The 18,551-nt window shown below is 34.5% G+C and overlaps 1 protein-coding gene across 1 annotated transcript in view; it reads right to left on the bottom strand.

Annotated features, from left to right (window-relative positions):
- Nucleotides 1-18,551, bottom strand: part of LOC140434116 (fatty acyl-CoA reductase wat-like) — a 51,025-nt gene that overhangs the window by 17,419 nt on the left and 15,055 nt on the right. Inside the window, exons 3-4 of the mRNA XM_072522153.1 lie at nucleotides 15,522-15,770; nucleotides 9,332-9,477 (exon numbers count right to left, since the gene is read on the bottom strand). Coding sequence (XP_072378254.1) covers nucleotides 9,332-9,477; nucleotides 15,522-15,770 — 395 coding nt within the window. The remainder of the gene's footprint in view (nucleotides 1-9,331; nucleotides 9,478-15,521; nucleotides 15,771-18,551) is intronic.

Below are 18,551 nucleotides of genomic sequence, written 5' to 3' on the forward strand. Positions count from 1 at the left end.
GCAGAATCAGTTTCAGCAACCACATCGGCAACAAAACTTCGATCAATTTAGACAAAATTCAAACCCTCCAGCATTCAGGACCCAGAACCAGTCAAATGTATGGGCACCCAAACCTGGACAGTCAAAACAGTCTAGACCAACACCTATGAGTGGAATATCAGAAACCACAACCAGAGGCCGTCAAAATTTTACACCAAATTACCGAGCACAGCCAAAATTCACCGTAGAAGAACTTTACAATATACAATGCCACGGAGATGAGCAAGAAGAGAGTGCCAACTACAATGATTACTACGAACCTGAATACGACAATTTTCTACAAGATACATACAAAAATCAACCAACCGAATACGAAGAAAACGTAAATTTTCGAGAGGACCCACCAGAAGCAATCGGAACGTAATTGAACTTCATTCATTTCCCGACAAGAAGGAGCTACCCTACATCGAAATCTCTAAGCCTTCTTTACGACTTTTAATCGATACAGGATCCACAAAGTCATTTCTTAACCCAGAAATAGCTTCTTCATATTTTCCAAGTTACATAAAACATGAACCCTTTGTCGTCACATCAATTTTTCAAAACTATTCCCAAAAATATTGTGCCGAAATTCCATCATTTTCAGAATTTAATTCTGACAGCAAAATGAAATTTTACCTCTTTAAGTTTCACAAAACTTTCGATGGTCTTATTGGCCTCGACAATCTAAAACTCTTCGAAGCCCAATTAAACTTCCCTAAATCGCTTCTAGTTACAAAAGATTCTACAATCCCCATTAAATATTACGAAACAAATAAAACACAATTTTATTCCATTCATTTGGAAGCCAATTCTATTAGCCAAGTGAAAATTCCTGTCAAAGAAGAAAAAGGAACCATCATTATTCCTACCCAAAAAGTACAAGGCGTTGTAGTACGAGAAGCCCTTACTAACGCCGAGAACCACCTTGCCTGGACCGAAATTGCCAACTTCACGTCAGACCCCATTCATCTTTCTCTTATGGAACCACTCGAAAGCAATCAAATAGACATCCAAGATTTCCATATATATTCCATGGAAACAACCTCCGGACCAGACTACAGACAAGATATCGACGACTTAATTAAAACCGAACATCTTAACGAAGAAGAAGAGGAACAAGTTCGCCCACTAAACCACTGGAAATAGTTCACATTGATTTATTCCAGGCTGATGGACAGAAGTTTCTAACCATAATAGACGCATTTTCGAAGTATGGGCAAGCCTACCCAATAAATGGAGGAAATGCAATCAATGTACTCAACGCCCTATTGATTTTTATAACACATCATGGACTCCCAACAATGATAGTAGCCGATAATGGTACGGAATTTAAAAATGGAGTAATACAAGAATTTGTAGACTCTCATAAAATCTCAATCCACTATACAACACCAGAGAATCCGCAATCCAACGGGATGATTGAGAGATTTCATTCTACGTTAATCGAACATCTTCGAATCCTAAGGAACACCAAAGCAAAGCTCTCGATTAAAGAACAAATGCTATACGCTATAATTGGGTACAATAATTCCATACATTCAGCAACGAAGTTAAGACCCATCGACATATTAAACGGACATATCGACGCAAAAGATCCCTTTGACGTTGACATACAGAAAGTAATACTGAACAATTATATCCAAAATCATAGAGAGATAACAAAGGAATTATACAAGGAAGTAAACCAGCAAATACAAGAGAATAAAAATAAAGTCATTGAAAATAGAAATAAATCGAGACAAGACCCTATTACGTATAAACCAAGTACAAAAATCTACACACGGAAAACAGTTACCAGAAATAAATTACTTCCGCGATATTCCGCAAAACATATAAAAAGAAATAACGAAGTGACTGTAAAAACATCAAAAACTACAGTTCACAAGAAAAACATAAAACACCAACCTAAATCAAAAACTAATTCTGAACCTTCCCCACAGGATCACCCTGACGACGGGAGAGGAAGTGAAGATCAAGGACCTGAAAGACAACCCAGGAATAATTCCCCTCAACCTGGGACAAGCAAAGATTCATACTAGTACACACGATTTTATACACCTTTTCAAACTACTACCAATAAAGGAAGAATTAGACAGAATTGAAACCCAGTACGTTGCAGTGACCACAGCAATTCAAAATGGACTTAGCCATCCGTATTTTAGCAGTTTACAAAATTTCGACCAAGCTCTTAGATATCAATTAAAATCAGCTCAAGAAAAATTCTCAACAATTTACCCCTATAGCAGAACAGAAAGAGGGTTAATTAATGGAATAGGAAGCATTATCAAAGCAATTTCTGGAAACCTAGATCAAGATGACGCAGAAAAATACAACAATGCTATAGAAACCTTACAGACGAATCAGGAAAATCTTATAAATCATCTTAATCGTCACATTAGCTTGAACAAGAAGATTATAAAAGAGTTCAACGAAACTATCACATTACTAACACATAACCAAGAAATAATAGCAGAAGAAGTAAATAATATCAGCACGAATCTCAATACATTCATTTTTGACTTCAATCATTATTTGCAAGCAAGGAATGTTCTGGACCAATTAAATTTGACCCTTCAAATTATACTTCAGTTACTTAATGACTTAGAAGAAGCCATTACCTTTTCTCGTGTAAACACTCTCCATAACAGTGTGATCAAGAAAGACGAAATAAAATGGATCATCAATAAAATGCTGGAACACCACAAGGCAGACCAACTTGTGTACATCGAAGAAGAGGACATCCTAAAGTACTACGACATCATCAAAGTAGATGCCTATTATTCAAACCGTACTATTATATTTATCCTTCATTTTCCTGTCCTACACCCTGATTCCTTTACTTATTATCATTTATTTCCTATACCTACCGCAAATTCTACTACAATCATTCCTCCGGAACCATATCTCCTCATAAACGAAAAATCCTTTCAATATTTGGAAGAACCATGTGCCCGAATCGACACAAGATATCTTTGCCAAGAGGAAACAATACTAGAAGCAACGAAAACTGATGATTGTATCAAACAAATCCTGCAGTTGAGCACCCAAGAAGCTTCTTGCCAATACACCCCCGTCCAAACTCGAGATGTCATCATTCAAAGATTATCAGACGCCCACTATATAGGAATATTTCCCGAATCAACCAAAATTACAACTCGATGTTCTACAACAAAAATTTTGGGCCTAAAAGGAACTTATCTCATCAATCTTCCGCCAAGATGCGAATTCAAAACCCCAATCCAGAGTTACATAAATTCAAGGACAACCATCCCAGAGCAACCGCTAATGCTTCCCAAAATAAGGACCATAGATATTCAAACAGCGATTAAATTCAAACCATTAAGGATAGATCACATCCCCTTAGACAAACTGCATGAACTCTCTAAGGAAGAGGAACATCTAGAGACAATTAACCCGAAATTATGGAACCATAGCCATAACCATTTTTGGATGACTCCTTTATATATCTTTATTACAATAATCTGCCTCTATATATGTTACAGGTATAAAACAAACAACAAAAAACCCAACTCTAGCGACGAAACTCCAGAAGAGGCCAACTCAACAGTTCTGTTCGTCCCTCACAAAACTTCTTCAGGGGATGGAGTAGTTACAGTACAATGACCGCTACCATCCAGTAAGTTCCACCACGTGGATTCCAACACGAGGCTACCGCTTGAACATTCTGGACTAAATTGCGACGTATTGAACAGCAAGATCAGCAATTAATAAATTATAAAAACACCATGTAAAAATCAATATTTTTCAGTCTGATTAATTAAAAGTCTGATTTACAATATAGTCTGATTTAAATTATTATTGTTGTTACTAAAATCTTTGTAAGTCGAAATAAAAGTTTTAATTGTGAAGTTCAGTTTTTAAAAAAGTGTTTTTCCCAAGAACATTCATAATTCGCATAACTCAACAACGCATGAACCTATCTTAACAATTCTTTTTTTAAAATGTTCCTTGAAGTCTAAGGATGGTTTTTACGGCGAGAAAAATTAGAATAATTTCCGGGAAAACCCTGAAACATTTTCTAACTTAATATTTTCTAACTTAATTCCTATTTAACTATTTATGAGAAACACCCTACTGTTGTTCATTTAGCTGTGCATTTAGAAAATTGACAAAGAGAATATTTTACAGCACAGAACGCAGTACAAAGAGCTGCTCAGCCACCATCTACCATATTAACCAGTTTTTTTTAGATATGCCAAAACGATGCTTTTGCTCAAACATTGTTATATTCTGAAATGCCAAAATATTATACTTGGAATCAATCCTCAAGGAGATTTATACGACGGAAACAAGGAAAACCAGTTCCAGGATACCCAGATGTATAATCTACCGATGCGATTGGTCGAATTTATTCAGTACATCCAAGCAATGATGAATGTTTTTATTTACGACTGCTATTAGTCAATGTAGGTGGCCCAACATCATTCCAACATTTACGAACTGTTAATGACGATTTGTGTGGATCATACAGAGAAGCCTGCCAACGTTTGCAATTGCTAGAAAATGACGCTCATTGGGATCAAACTCTCAATGATGCTGTAATATCAGCACAAGCTCATCAAATACGAACATTGTTTTCTATAATCATATCTACATGCTTCCCATCAAACCCAAATGATTTGTGGATTAAGTACAAAGATAATATGTTTGATGATATTTTGTATCAAATACGGATTAGAAGGGGAAATGCAAATATACAAACAAGCGAAGAAATTTACAATTAGGCATTGATTTCAATTAAGGACATGTGGTTGATGATGTCAAACAAACTATTATTTCAATTAGGCCTGGCCGCGCCCAATCGTCCAATGCATAATGCTTTTAACCAAGAGTTGCACCGAGAAAAACTGTATGATCTCAACACTTTGAAAGAATTAATTCAAACAAATCTTCCACTACTGAATGAACAACAGAAGTATGTATTTGATACACATATGAAAGTAACAAATGATAAAACAGGAGGGATTTACTTCTTAGGTGCACCTGGTGGTACAGAAAAAACTTTTTTGGTTTCATTGATATTAGCATAAATTCGCTCACAAAATAAAATTGCACTTGCACTCACTTCGTCGGGGATCGCAGCAACTTTGCTTAAAGGTGGTCGAACAGCCCCATTCAGCACTAAAATTTCCATTAAACAAGCAAAGCAACGAAACTCCAACCTGCCACATTTCGAAAAACTCTGCAATAGCAAAGGTTTTGCAGCAATGTGAATTGATTGTTTGGGATGAATGCACGATGGCACATAAAAAATCTTTGGAGGCTTTAGATAGAACCTTAAAAGATCTACGGAGCAATCATAGCCTATTTGGTTGTCCAGTGATTTTATTAGCAGGAGACTTTCGTCAAACATTGCCAGTGATTCCACGATCAACGCCAGCTGATGAACTCAATGCATGTTCTCCAATTTGTGGAAACATGTCAAGGTATTGCACTTAAGCAAGAATATGCGTGTCGAATTGCAAAATGACCAATCTGGAGACATATTTTCTAAACAACTCATTGACATTGGTAATGGCAAATTTCCTATAGACACCTTGACTGGTTGTATTAAATTTTCCTCAAAATGTTTGTCAGTTAACTCGATCAAAAGATGAACTTATTCAAAAGGTGTTTCCAGATGTTGCTCAAAATTACAGAAACCATGATTGGTTTAGCAAACGGACTATATTGGCATAGGTATGACGCTTTCCTCCTTTTAACAGTTGTTAACAATTCCACCTCTTTACCCATTTGTCTTAATACCTCTGGCATCCGGCATCACTTTTCGGTCCAACTCTTCGTGGTCTCTCTTCTCTTTCCTTTCCTTGGTCTCCTGCTTGCAAAATTTTTATGACTTTTCTTTTTTTTTGGAATACGTAAAAAAGGTCCCAACCATCTAACTATCTGTGTTCTGATTTTCTCTGACCTTTCTTTGACCTCCTTTATACCACCAAAACCTTTTCTGAAAATTTTCCTTTCCCAAATCTCTTTTTTTTCTTCTTTCTGATTCATTTCCCAAATCTCTATTTTTTTTCTTCTTTCTGATTCATCGTCCAAGTTTCACATCCCTACAAAACCCTTGGCTTTACTATTGTTTCATAAGTTAGAATCTTGGCTGCCCTGGGCACGTTTTTGCCTTCAATAGTACGGTTAAGATCCTACTGCTTTGCTATCTTACAACAACCGTTTATCTATTTCTCTCTCTTCGCCTTCTCTATTTGTAACTGTTATTCCAAGGTACTCAAATTCTGTTTCCTTTTCAAACTATACTCCCTCTCGTTCATCCTTAGATTGATCCATTAAATTATTTCTGCATTTCTCCCTGTCATTCCAATATACTCGGTTTTTTCTTGATTTACAATCAGGCCAAACAAGTTGGTGTTTGAATAAATTAATTTGAAAGAAGTGCAAATATACTAATATTAGACCAATAAAACTAATGATATGGAAGAACATCAGTTTTAGGAATTTAAACATATTATGTTAAATGGTTCAATTAAAAAATTTACAATTTTTTTGCTTAAATATTACATTTGCAATACGACAACGTGCTTACTTTGTAATTGCACGTGTAACAAGGTAATTTTTGTTTAAACAGCAATAACAAGATAATTATTTTATGACGAAGTCATTGTCGATGTCATAATGATGAGAAGGTGCTTGGACATGTGGAATAACAAATTAATGTACTTATTGTCTTTCGTTAGCTCATTATAGACGACACGTTTGGGGTCACGATGTATTTTTTTGAGGGTTTGTTGATTCTAAACAACAATTAGGTATTTAGTCTGATAATTGCACTGCAAGTCTCTTTAAAATTCTTCAGATTGGTAATTTTTATTATTTAGGAACAAGAATTGGAATAAGAGTTATTTTTTTTCTTTTAGCTTCTCCTTATACTCTATAAAAAACGACGGAGCTGCTTTCAGTTATTTTTTTATATATACCTCTAGTTTGATAAATGTTTTATTTTTTTTTCTATCGATTTTTCTTTTTTCTTTCCGATCTCGTATATTTGCTTTATTCAAGTTTTCGTTGGTCTCTTCGTTCTTATCGTTTTTATTCCTCTTGCATCATCAACTCTTCTAACCAATTTACTTGTTTGTACCTTATCCTGAATTAACGAACGTTCTTTCCAAGTAAAAATCAATAATTATTTCTCAACCTATCACTCGATCCAATCCGGAGTTGCTCAGGGAAGTGTCCTTGGTCCCTTCCTGTCTTCTTCTTCTTATGGTGCCGTGCACCTATAGTGCGTTGGCGAATTATCTTAAGGTCAGACGTCTGTCTTTTGCGGCATGCAAAAGTTCGCCAGTGTTAGTTACGCCTGTCCAGTTCTTTATATTTCGCAGCCACGACATTTGTTTGCGACCTACTCCTCTCTTGCCCTCAATCTTTCCTTGGATAATTAGTTGAAGGATTGCGTATTTTTCCCCTCTCAGGATGTGGCCCAGGTATCCAATCTTTCGTGCCTTGATCAAGCTGAGCAATTCTCTCTCAGTATTTGCTCTTCTTAGGACTTCCTCGTTTCTCACCCTATCTGTCCATGGTATGCGGAACATTCTTTGCAAGGTCCACATTTCGAAGGCTTCCAACTTGTTAATGGAAGATATTTTCAACGTCCATGTCTCCATGCCGTATAACAATATGGACCATACATAGCACTTAACCATTCTGTAACGGAGATTGAAGGAAAGATTGCGGTTACATAGTAGCGGTTTAAATTTAAGGAAAGCTTGTCTTGCTTGCTCGGTACGGCATTTTATTTCTTGTTGAGGATCCCATTGGTCATTCACCATCATTCCCAAGTATTTGAATGTTTTCACTTGCTCGATTGGAGCATTATCTACGTGCAGTTGTACTCTGAAAAATGCGCCCTTTCTTATTGTCCCTTCCTGTACCTAATCTTTACTGCTAACATACCTACTACAGATGACGTCACAGCTGTTTTATTTTCAAACAAAGACCCAGACATAGCGTCTGAAAAGCTGAAAAATTACTTGCATACATTAGAGAATTGGTTGACAAAATGGAAAATTAAAGTCAATAACGAAAAATCAGCACAAATCACATTTACAATAAGAAGACGTACTTATACTTATTATATTATATAAATCTTCTTGAATTATTTGTCCTTGTTTGAGTTGTCTCAATTCATTTTGGATTTTTTCCGTTTCGTTATAAGTTGTCTTTTCAAATCTTTATTCATCTTAAAATTTAGGTATATAATCAATCTTTGAACAGCTTTCGATCAGGTTTCGAACAGGTCTTGAACAGGTCTTGAACAGGTTTTGATCAGGTCTCAAACAGGTTTTGATCAGGTTTTCAACAGATCTTGAACAGGTTTTGACCAGGTCTCGAACAGGTTTTGATCAGGTCTCGAACAGGTTTTGATCAGGTCTCGAACAGGTCTCGAACAGGTCTTGAACAGCTTTAACAAATTTTAAGCAGTTGGCATGACCGGAGCGGCTTGAGCGTGGAGTAAAGATAAATGTAGACGGAACTTGTGACGTCAGAGGTTAAAGGTCAAAGTGTCTTTAAGTGGCTACCCTTCTACTCAAAAGGTTAACTCTATAATCCCCGAAATTATAGGGCGAATATTATGAACAAATGCAGACAGAAGATCGAGCAGAATTACAAAATATTGGATACAAAAAATATGATATTTCCTACCGGGAAGAAACTGAAATATCACGAGAATGAATTAAAAAACACGTCAACGACATCAAATATGGGAAGGCTCCAGGACTGAGTGAGTATCCATAGAACTCAGTTAAATGCGGCCCTGACAAACTATTTTAGTTTTTGACTTATACCTTTAATTTATTCTTGAGGGGCGAAGAGAAAACCTACCAGAATGGAAAACTGCATTTATCAGCAATATATACAAAAACAAAGGCGACAGAATGGATTGTAAGGACTACTGAGGGACTTAGTGTAACCAAGTTAATTTGTAATTTGTAATTTGTACGTGAAGGTAATTAAAAGCCGAATTGAAAATTGTTGGGAAGACGCTGACGAACAGAGTGACTTTCGTACTGGTCGTTCTCGTATAGACAATGTGTTATGTCTAAAACAAACAAAAGTAAAGCGCTTGGAACACGATATGGAGACACACATGATATTTATTGATCTTTAAAAGGCGTGTGCTAGTGTCCTATCCCTATATCCTAGAAACTATTTTCCATTTATAAATTTTTGTCATGAAAAACTCAATCATTCTTTCTCAGTTTATGCTAGGGTTTTAACCCCTAAGTATTAAAACGCAAAATACTTTAGTACTAACAAAAGTAAATGGAACGCTTACCTTGACGTAGATTTTTCTAATTCTTTAGGTGACAACTTTTCTATTAACTCCATTGATTCCTCGTAGGATATCGGGGGATCGTACAGCCTTTCCTCTACTTCGCTTTGTGTGCAATTTGAATAGGCGGTAGACACATATACAATCGACTGAAAAATAATTAATAAAAATTTATAAATAGATCTTTCCTTTACGATATTATACAGGGTGTACCAAACCTCTGACTTTCTTTTATTATGGCTAAATTATTGAGTATTTAAAAAATGTTTAAACGACATTGATATATATTAAATTATTTTCTATTATACAGAGTCAGTCGCAACAACAGAATGAACCAAAGTTGTGTTTTTTTAATGAAACACCCTATATATTAAAACATTTTTAAATATATTTTGACCAAATTTCTGCGGTAGACTATTTTCTAATTCTACTTTTGAAGACAAGTGTTCGTTTACTCGAACTTTTGTTTCTAAGTCATATAGTAATTTGATAAGACAGTGGCGCCAAGTTGCCACCCTAATTGTTATTCTTTTCAATGGCTCCGTATATTAATCTTGTGAAATATTCTCATCAATTAAGACAAAAATTTGTCATAGGTAGGTTTTAAAACAGTTACAACACCACCGTAAATCATCTACATTGGATTCGCACATACAATGAATCAGACAGTAAACATCCATTAGCTCATTTCGCTAAAATTATCATGAACGCTAATAGATAACATTTTAGTGCTTCCAGTCTAAAGTTAGGAAAAAAAGATAACAAATTTTGCACATTTTTGCACATAAACAATTTGTTTTGTAAAATAAGTAAACATAAATTATAAAATGATACTGTTTGTTCTAAATGACTACAATTAAAATATAAAAATAAATGCATTGATCTAAATTATACTTATCAAATAATTATTTTTTCTACAGGACGATATTCACAGAACAATGGGGTTTTTTTTTATAAATTATCTAATATAGGTAAGAAATATTAATTAATACTTAACAACATTCTAACCTTTGGTATTTTTAGGAGGAGTCATTAATATACAACTCTATTGATACCTTACAGAAGAATTAAAAATCATCTACAAAAAAAAAGAACAAACCAAAACCAGAAATGAGATGGAACAAACTCAAGTTAAGTACAAGCAAATGTCATTCAAAAGCTGTAACAACAACTTTAGAAACATCAGGTACAGGAGAAACAAAGGATCCTATAAATTCCTTTTTAAAATATTTTCCTCATACTTCTTTTGATAAAATGGCCGAAATGACTAATATCTATAACATCCAAAATAACAACCAATTTCAACCAACAAACCGATGTGAAATGGAAAGTTTTGTAGGGTTGCACATCCTCATGGGATGTTTATCTTTTCCAAGAATCAGAATGTATTGGAATAAGGTATTCAGTATAGATGTCTTCCACAATGTTCTGAGTAGAGACAGATTTTTTAAGCGAAGGAGTATTGTACATATTGTTAACAATCTAGATAAATCTAACGATTGTACAGATAAATTGTACAAAGTGAGACCATTTTTGAGAGTATCCGAAAACGTTGTACTGAGTTACAAAAAAGAAACAAACCTGTGTGTGGATGAGCAGATTGTACCATTCACGGGAAGACTCAATATTAAACAATATGTAAAAAATAAGCCATCTCCAAGGGGGATTAAAATTTTTGTTCTGTGTGGAGAAAGTGGAATTGCTTATGACTTTATAATCTACCAAGGTTCAACAACGGAAATTATAAAAGAGTTAATCGACGAGTTTCGTTTAGGTTAATCAACTGTTCTGTACCTGGATATTCCAAAAGAAAAATATCCTTACTTCGACAATTTGTTTTTAGTTACAAACTTTTTGAAGAACTCTATAAGAAAAATATATACTCTGTTGGAACTATAAGAATTGACAGATTCCAGAAACATCAATTCACAACAGATAAACAATTACAAAAAAGAACGGGGATATAGCGAAGAAGTGGTAAATTAGGATGGAACTGTGGTTTTATGCAAGTGGCAAGATAATAAGTGTGTGCTTGTAAGTTCGAATTTTGTTGGAAAAGGAAAAGAAGACTTAGTAGAAAGATGTGATAGGAAGCAAAAGAAAAAAATAACGATTCAGAGACCGCAGGCGATTCAATTATATAATAAATCGATGGGAGGTGTAGATTTACTAGATCAACTATTGTCGTATTATAGAATACTTATCAAGTCAAAAAAATTGACACTGCGTTTAATCTTCGATGCCTTTGATTTTGATTGTGCCAACAGTTGGCTAGAATATAAAAGCAGCTTAGTTTACCTTCCAAAGATCAAATGAATTTGTTACATTTTAAAATACAAATTGCTGAGGCGCTAATTAAAGTGGGAAAATGGGAAAACTAATAAAAAGAAGCATTGGTCATCCCAAAATCTCAAATGAGAATTCTCCCCACACTCCAAAAAGACCCAGAGTGGAAATTAGACCATTGAAGGAAATAAGGATGGATAAAATAGATAATTTACCCGAGTCATCATCATCATTTTGGCTTTACAACCCTGTGTGGGTCCTAGCCTCCCCAAGAATTTTTCTCCAGTCGTCCCTATCCATCGCCTTCCTCCGCCAAGCACGTATTTCCATATTTCTCATGTCTTCATCGATGTTATCTAGGAATCTTGTTCTGGGTCTTCCTCTTCTTCTTTGACCAATAGGTCTATCAAGGAGCGTTTTTCTAGCTGTGTCGGTTTGCTCCATCCGCATTACATGGCCTACCCACCTCAGACGTCCTATCTTTATGTGTTTTACGATATCTGGTTCCTGGTATATCCTATAGAGTTCGAAGTTGTATCGTCTTCTCCAGACACCGTTTTCATTTACCGCTCCATAGATGCGCCTTAGTATTTTTCTTTCGAAACATCCTAACATGCTTTCATTGCTTTTTGTTAAAGTCCAGGTTTCTGAACCATATGTTAGGACTGGGCGTATTATTGTTTTGTAGAGTTTTACTTTTGTATTTCTTGATATAACTGTAGATTTAAAAATGAGATTAAGCCCAAAATAGCATCTATTAGCCGTGCAAATTCTGCGGTTTATCTCTGCGGTAGTGTCATTTTCAGTATTGACGAGCGTTCCCAGGTATACAAATTCGTTAACTGCTTCGATGACGTCATTTTCTATAACAAGTGGCCGTAGTGTTTGTGTTGCGTACCTATTTTCATGTATTTTATTTTATTGGTGTTTATTATTAAACCCATTTTTGTAGCCGCTTCCTTTAATGCTACGTACGCCTCTCGTGCTGCGTTTTCCGTTCTCCCAACAATATTGATATCATCAGCATATGCTAAAATTTGCACAGATTTGTTATATATTGAACCGGTAGTTGTGATTTGTGACGTACGTATTACTTTTTCCAGAGCTAGATTGAATAGTATACAGGAGAGTGGGTCTCCCTGACGTAGCCCGTTATTTGTTTTAAAAGATTCAGAGAGTTTCCCCTGGATTCGTACTTTGCATTCAACTTTTTCAAGGGTTAGTTTGGTTAAACTTACCAACTGATTTGGTACTCCTAGGCATTTACCCGAGTATGACAACAAAAAGAAAGCATCCAGATGCAAAAATGTTGGGTGTAAAGGGGAAACGCATGTTTTTTGTGAAAAATGTAATGTACATTTACGTTTTGTAAAAAACAAAAATTGTTTAAAATATTTTCATTTAAATTAACTCAACATTTGCTCGATACAAATATACTGTATTTAATAAAACTATCATATATGTGATTATTTTCCTAAATTCGTATTATAGTCCCAATGTGCATTGCAATTGATATTCTGTCACACGACTACTTGTTAAACAAAAATGTCAAAAACATGATTTTAGCCTATTACAATCTTCCATTAGGAAGATTTAATAGAAAAATATTTTTTTTTTGCAGAGAAAAAGTCAAGTCTTAGATGTTTATTCAAACATCTAAACCTATTTTACATGTTTTAAAAATAAAATATCTTAATATGAAGTGACAGATATTCAGATATTCTTAGATATGTATTGCGTTTCCTCAATGTAGAATCATCATGCATTATTCAATAGATTTTACATTGCTAACAGTACTGTAAATCATCTACGTTAGTTTTGTACATACAATGAATGAAACAGTAAATATTCATTAGTTCATTTTGCTAAAATTATCACAAACGCTAATAGACACCATTTTATTGCTCCGAGTATAATTAAAGTTATATAAAAAAAGATAACAAATGTTGCACATTTGTTTTGTAAAATATGTAAACAGCAATTATAAAATGATACTATTTGTACTAAATAACTCTTTAAAACATTTAAAATTTAAATAACTCTTTTTTTAACATTTAAAATATAAATATAAATGTATTGATCTTCTCAAGTAGTTATTTTTTGTACAGGGCGATTTGTAGAACAATTTGGGTTATTTTTTGATTATATAGCGAAAAAATCAGTGATAATTTTTGTGTTCCATTAACTTTAACGAGGGTTGAGAATATATTTAGGAAGAGAATTTAAAGAGAACTCGAAAAAGCAAAATGAGTAGAAGAAAAGGCAAAAGAATAAGAAAAAATGATCGAGGAGAAAATGGAGGAAGTATTAAGCTGAGTAGTATATAGAAATTAATATGGAGAAGAACAAGAGATAGAAATGATTAAAAGAGAAGAAAAAATTAAAGCACAGGAAGAAGATACTAAAAACAAAACTGAGAGGGAGCTAATACAGTCCCTTTTCCTGGTTCCATGGTCGAAGATGAATGTATGATACATAATTAAAAAGAAATATGACCTGTTTACGTCTTGATAAATATTTTCCGTATTGTAATTTTGGATTAAAGGTCAATGAAACACCAATTAACAACATTAGGTATACGGATAAGAATGTTATTTTGCTACTGAAAAAGCACGTCACAAACTGAGGAAAGTGCTTTGTACAAGTGATCTGAAGATGGATTTAAGAATAAGATTGGCAATTATAGAGGCGTGGATCCTGAACGCGGTGACAATTAAGAAGCTGGAATCCTGAAAATATCATGGATTGAAAGAAGGAAATCATCAGAAGAATGCATAAGACTACGAAAATTATAGAAACCATTAAAACAAAAAAGCTGCAGTACATAACATGCCAGCAAAATATTGCTACACATAATCAACGACAGACTAAAAACTTACAAAGAGAAATATCTCAAGAGCAAACTGTATTTACCAAAGGTAGAGGAACTCTAAGGGGATTAGTGCAGAGATTGGGGGATTTCTCAGTAGGTTGCGAATACTTTTCAGATCATGTGCCAATAATTCTGGAGCTTAAGATGGTGAGGGATCAGAGACAGGTGCATAATAAGGACATTTTACCCTTACTACCTAAACTTAAAAGGACAAAACACGAAAAAAGAAATTTTGAAAATAATATAGAGGAACGTACTCAGGGGCTAGACGTAAACATTGTGAGTACAAAAAGTTTTGTTGAGGAACTGCAAAGAATCATTAAAAAGATCGCCGAGATGGGGGGAGTAGGCGAACAAAGAGGTAAGAGAGGGGTAATAGAAAAGGTTAAGTATGAGTAAACAAAAATAATTACTTAGCATAATCAAAAAGAGAAAAATACAATACTTGGGTCATATGTTCAGAGGTGAAAGATATGAATTACTTCAAATCATATTTGAAGGTAAAGTTCAGGGCAACAGATCAGTTGGAAGACGCCAGAACTCGTAGCTGAAAGACCCGAGGAGATTGTTTGACCGCTCATCCACAGAAATCTTTTGTTTAAAAAATTACAATTGCCATTTGGATCACCAACCTTTGAAGGAGATGCCGTACTAAAAATAAGACAAGTATGGTTAGATCGAGAATGTGGGAGTTTGAGAAAGCCTGTAATGAGTTTCCTAAAAATATTTATGAAAACGGGTGTAGATACTTCGCAAAATGTTTGGTGGAAAAGTATCAACAAAAGAAAACGAAAATATCATCGGTTGATTACGTATTTTAAATTAAATAGTGTCCTATGGTTTAATGTGACGGAAAGGCATCTTCGTTAAAAACAGAAGAATTAAGTTTCATTTTAAGAAGTATGTTATTGGTAAGTACCTATGTATTTTTTTGTATTCTCGAATCAGTGCACCCTGAACACAAATATCACCAGACCCCACTGATTGGCTGACCAAACTCTCCATATCCAATAATAATGCATAGAGTTTACTTACTTTAAGTTGTTTCATTTCTTTGGCTAAGTCTATAACTACTTTGGTACTATATACATTGGCATGTAATGCGCTGCTGATGCTTTCGTTGAATTTTATTGTTGCTCCCATGTGAATAATCACGTTAACTTTTGAAATTAAAAGCTGTCTATCTGACTCTGATAATCCCAAATTCGGTAGCATTAAGTCACCAGATATAGCTTGTACTCGATGTTTGAATTTGGATTTTTCTGATTTAAGTTTCCTAAACACCTGAAAAATATATTCTTAGTGTACCTAAAATGTTCAAAAAGACATTCTATAATATGGATTTTAGAGAAAAAACATTTATACTATTCTTCATTCTAAATTGTATCAAAAGCACAAACAGTAGAAAAAAGAACATCTAAATAGGTATAGAGAAACCATTCAGAAGAAAATGACCGGAACAAATACAGAACAAGTCGATAAAAAGTACCGTAGGATTACACAAAAATACAACATGTATAAAAATCACAAGAGGAATCAAGCAAGGAGATACGTTATCAACCAAACCTTTAACGTAGTCCTGGAACATGCTTTTAAAAAATTGAGTGGGAATTCAAAGGAATCAATGTAGACTGCGAAATGTCACTTAAAAGAGATTGGAACTATGCTTACTGAGTCAGATGCCGCCTGTAATGAAGTTGGTATGAACATAAATTTTGGAAAGACACAATACATGACAAATGTGGTACCAAGCGAAAATTCAAAAGTCGACTAAAATTAAATAGGATAAGTTCATAAATATAAATATTTGGATCATGAAATCTAAATTGCGAGGGGCAACCAAACTGTCGAACTACAAAGAAGAATCACTTTAGCATGGGCTGAATATGGAGCTATATCAGATATGACTTACGGTACCGAAACACTTTACTTAACCCAGGCTGCAGCAACCAAACTTAGAGTAGCTCAAAAATAAATGGAACACTTTCTACTTGGACTGACTCTCAGAAACAGAATTAGAAACGAAAAAATAAGAAGTAGGACCGGCGTCACAGATGTCTAACTAGGCGGGCTATGTGGCCAGAATAAATGACGTGCGGTGTCGAATGTTTTGACGACGTCAAAATGGACAGAACTGGAAGAAATTAGGGGATGCCTATATTCAACTTTGGACGCAGAAAGCTGGATGATGATGTTAACTAGCGCTTTAACAAGTATCCCATTGCAAGCCTGTAAGAAAGTAACATAAAGAGGTAAACCTCAGGTAAATTGTTAATAACAGAAAGAAGAAAAGTTATAGAGACGTGGTCTACAAGTTTATTACAAACCAGATAAAGAAACACTAATACGAAGAAGCCATTAGTAACTACCAGGCACGATTAGAAGAGAAAAATCCGTTCCCACAATCAATTTTTGCATGTATTCATAGATGATAAACAAGCACGCGATAAAACAAATAGAAATGAAATCTACAAAGAAGTGGACAATCTTGGTATCCTTGTTAACTTGGCAAGACTCAAAAAAGTGACGTTTGAAGAGACCGAAAATATATAAGTGTCTAGGAGAACAAAAGAGAAACTGTATAAAATAGTTATCAGACAAGTGATGCTTTTAGGATGCCAAATATAGATAGTAAATAAACGACGAACAAAATCTGGTTTGGAAAAGGAAAATGTCAAGGAGATTATATTAGGTAAAAAAAAATGAATTATACGATAGCCCTTTAATAAAATAGCAAATAAGGCCACTAAGAATTAAATGGTTAGTTCAGGTAGAAAGTATTGGTGTAGCGAGAATAACTAAGAAGGAAATTAAGAAGAAGAGGTCCCAGAAAGAAACAGCTGTCTGAGATTTACAAACATTAAATTTGAAAAAGTAGCTGTTAACTATTTGGACTAAATGGAAAAAAAGTTAAAACGAATCCGTAGGTAGGTGTAAACTAAACGACCTGAAAATTACAAACGGCTTTTTAAATAAATAAATAAAATAAACGTATATAACCAAGAAAAATCATCAGATCCATCAGTATATCGATTACATAGTTGTCAACAAAAGTAGTACTAATAAAATTAAAGATACCCTTGTACAGCGATCAGCCGGCACTGACCACCGAATAACAAGTTCAAAAATGGGATTTCCCTACACGTTGAACACTCAATCTATAGAGAAGAAGATATGCCAAGTTCTTTTTCTTTGGGTACCTGTCCGTTGCGAACGTTGGCGATAATTCTGGTTATGATAACTTTATTGGTTGCTATATGGAATTGCTGTGTTGAGGTCTATCTATACCATGCTCTCGGGTTAGCAAGCCACGATATTCTTCTTCGTCCTGAAACCCTTTGTCTTTCAGCTGCCAAGTAAACAATGAAGAAAAAGATGAATGGATGAAGTTTAACATACACTAACTTCAAGACGAATCTATAAGGGACTTTTACCAGAGGAGACTTGACCAGAAATAACATACAAATACCGTACAAAAAAGGCGGCATTCGAAGCTCTAGATCTCGAGGAAAAGAAATACCCAACACAAAGTAAAAATAAACGAAGACAAATGTATTGAAGAAAAGAACATTCTGTATATGAAAAATATGAACACTCAATCCCCAGAAAATATACAGAAGTATGTAAGAAGTAAAGTAAAGAAGTAAGTAAAGAGGAAAACAGGGAAGTAAACCAAATAAGAGCAAAAGAAAAAATGGAAGGAAATATGAGCACAAATTAAACAATACATAGAAGAACAAAGAAATTTGAATCCTGGAAAATATTGAAATCTTCACGGATAAATTCCACCGAAAAAGTCTAAATACAATACGTATCAGGATACAAGGCATTTTTCCGACCTCATGGACGTCAGAAGTGACCAAGGTCCAAACATAGATAGTAACCACTTTCTTGTAAGGGCAAAAATCAGAGAAAGAATCAAACTTGAAGAAGAATAAACATATGAAACAAGACAGAATTAATGTTGATAATATGCGCATTGAAACCGTTGCGGGAGAGTATACGAGACAAATGAATGAGGAGAAGGAGAGCCAGAAGGCGGAAAAAAATGTTGAGGAGTTGTGG

Source organism: Diabrotica undecimpunctata, chromosome 2 (genome assembly GCF_040954645.1).
Source record: "Diabrotica undecimpunctata isolate CICGRU chromosome 2, icDiaUnde3, whole genome shotgun sequence".
Lineage (NCBI taxonomy): Eukaryota > Metazoa > Arthropoda > Insecta > Coleoptera > Chrysomelidae > Diabrotica > Diabrotica undecimpunctata.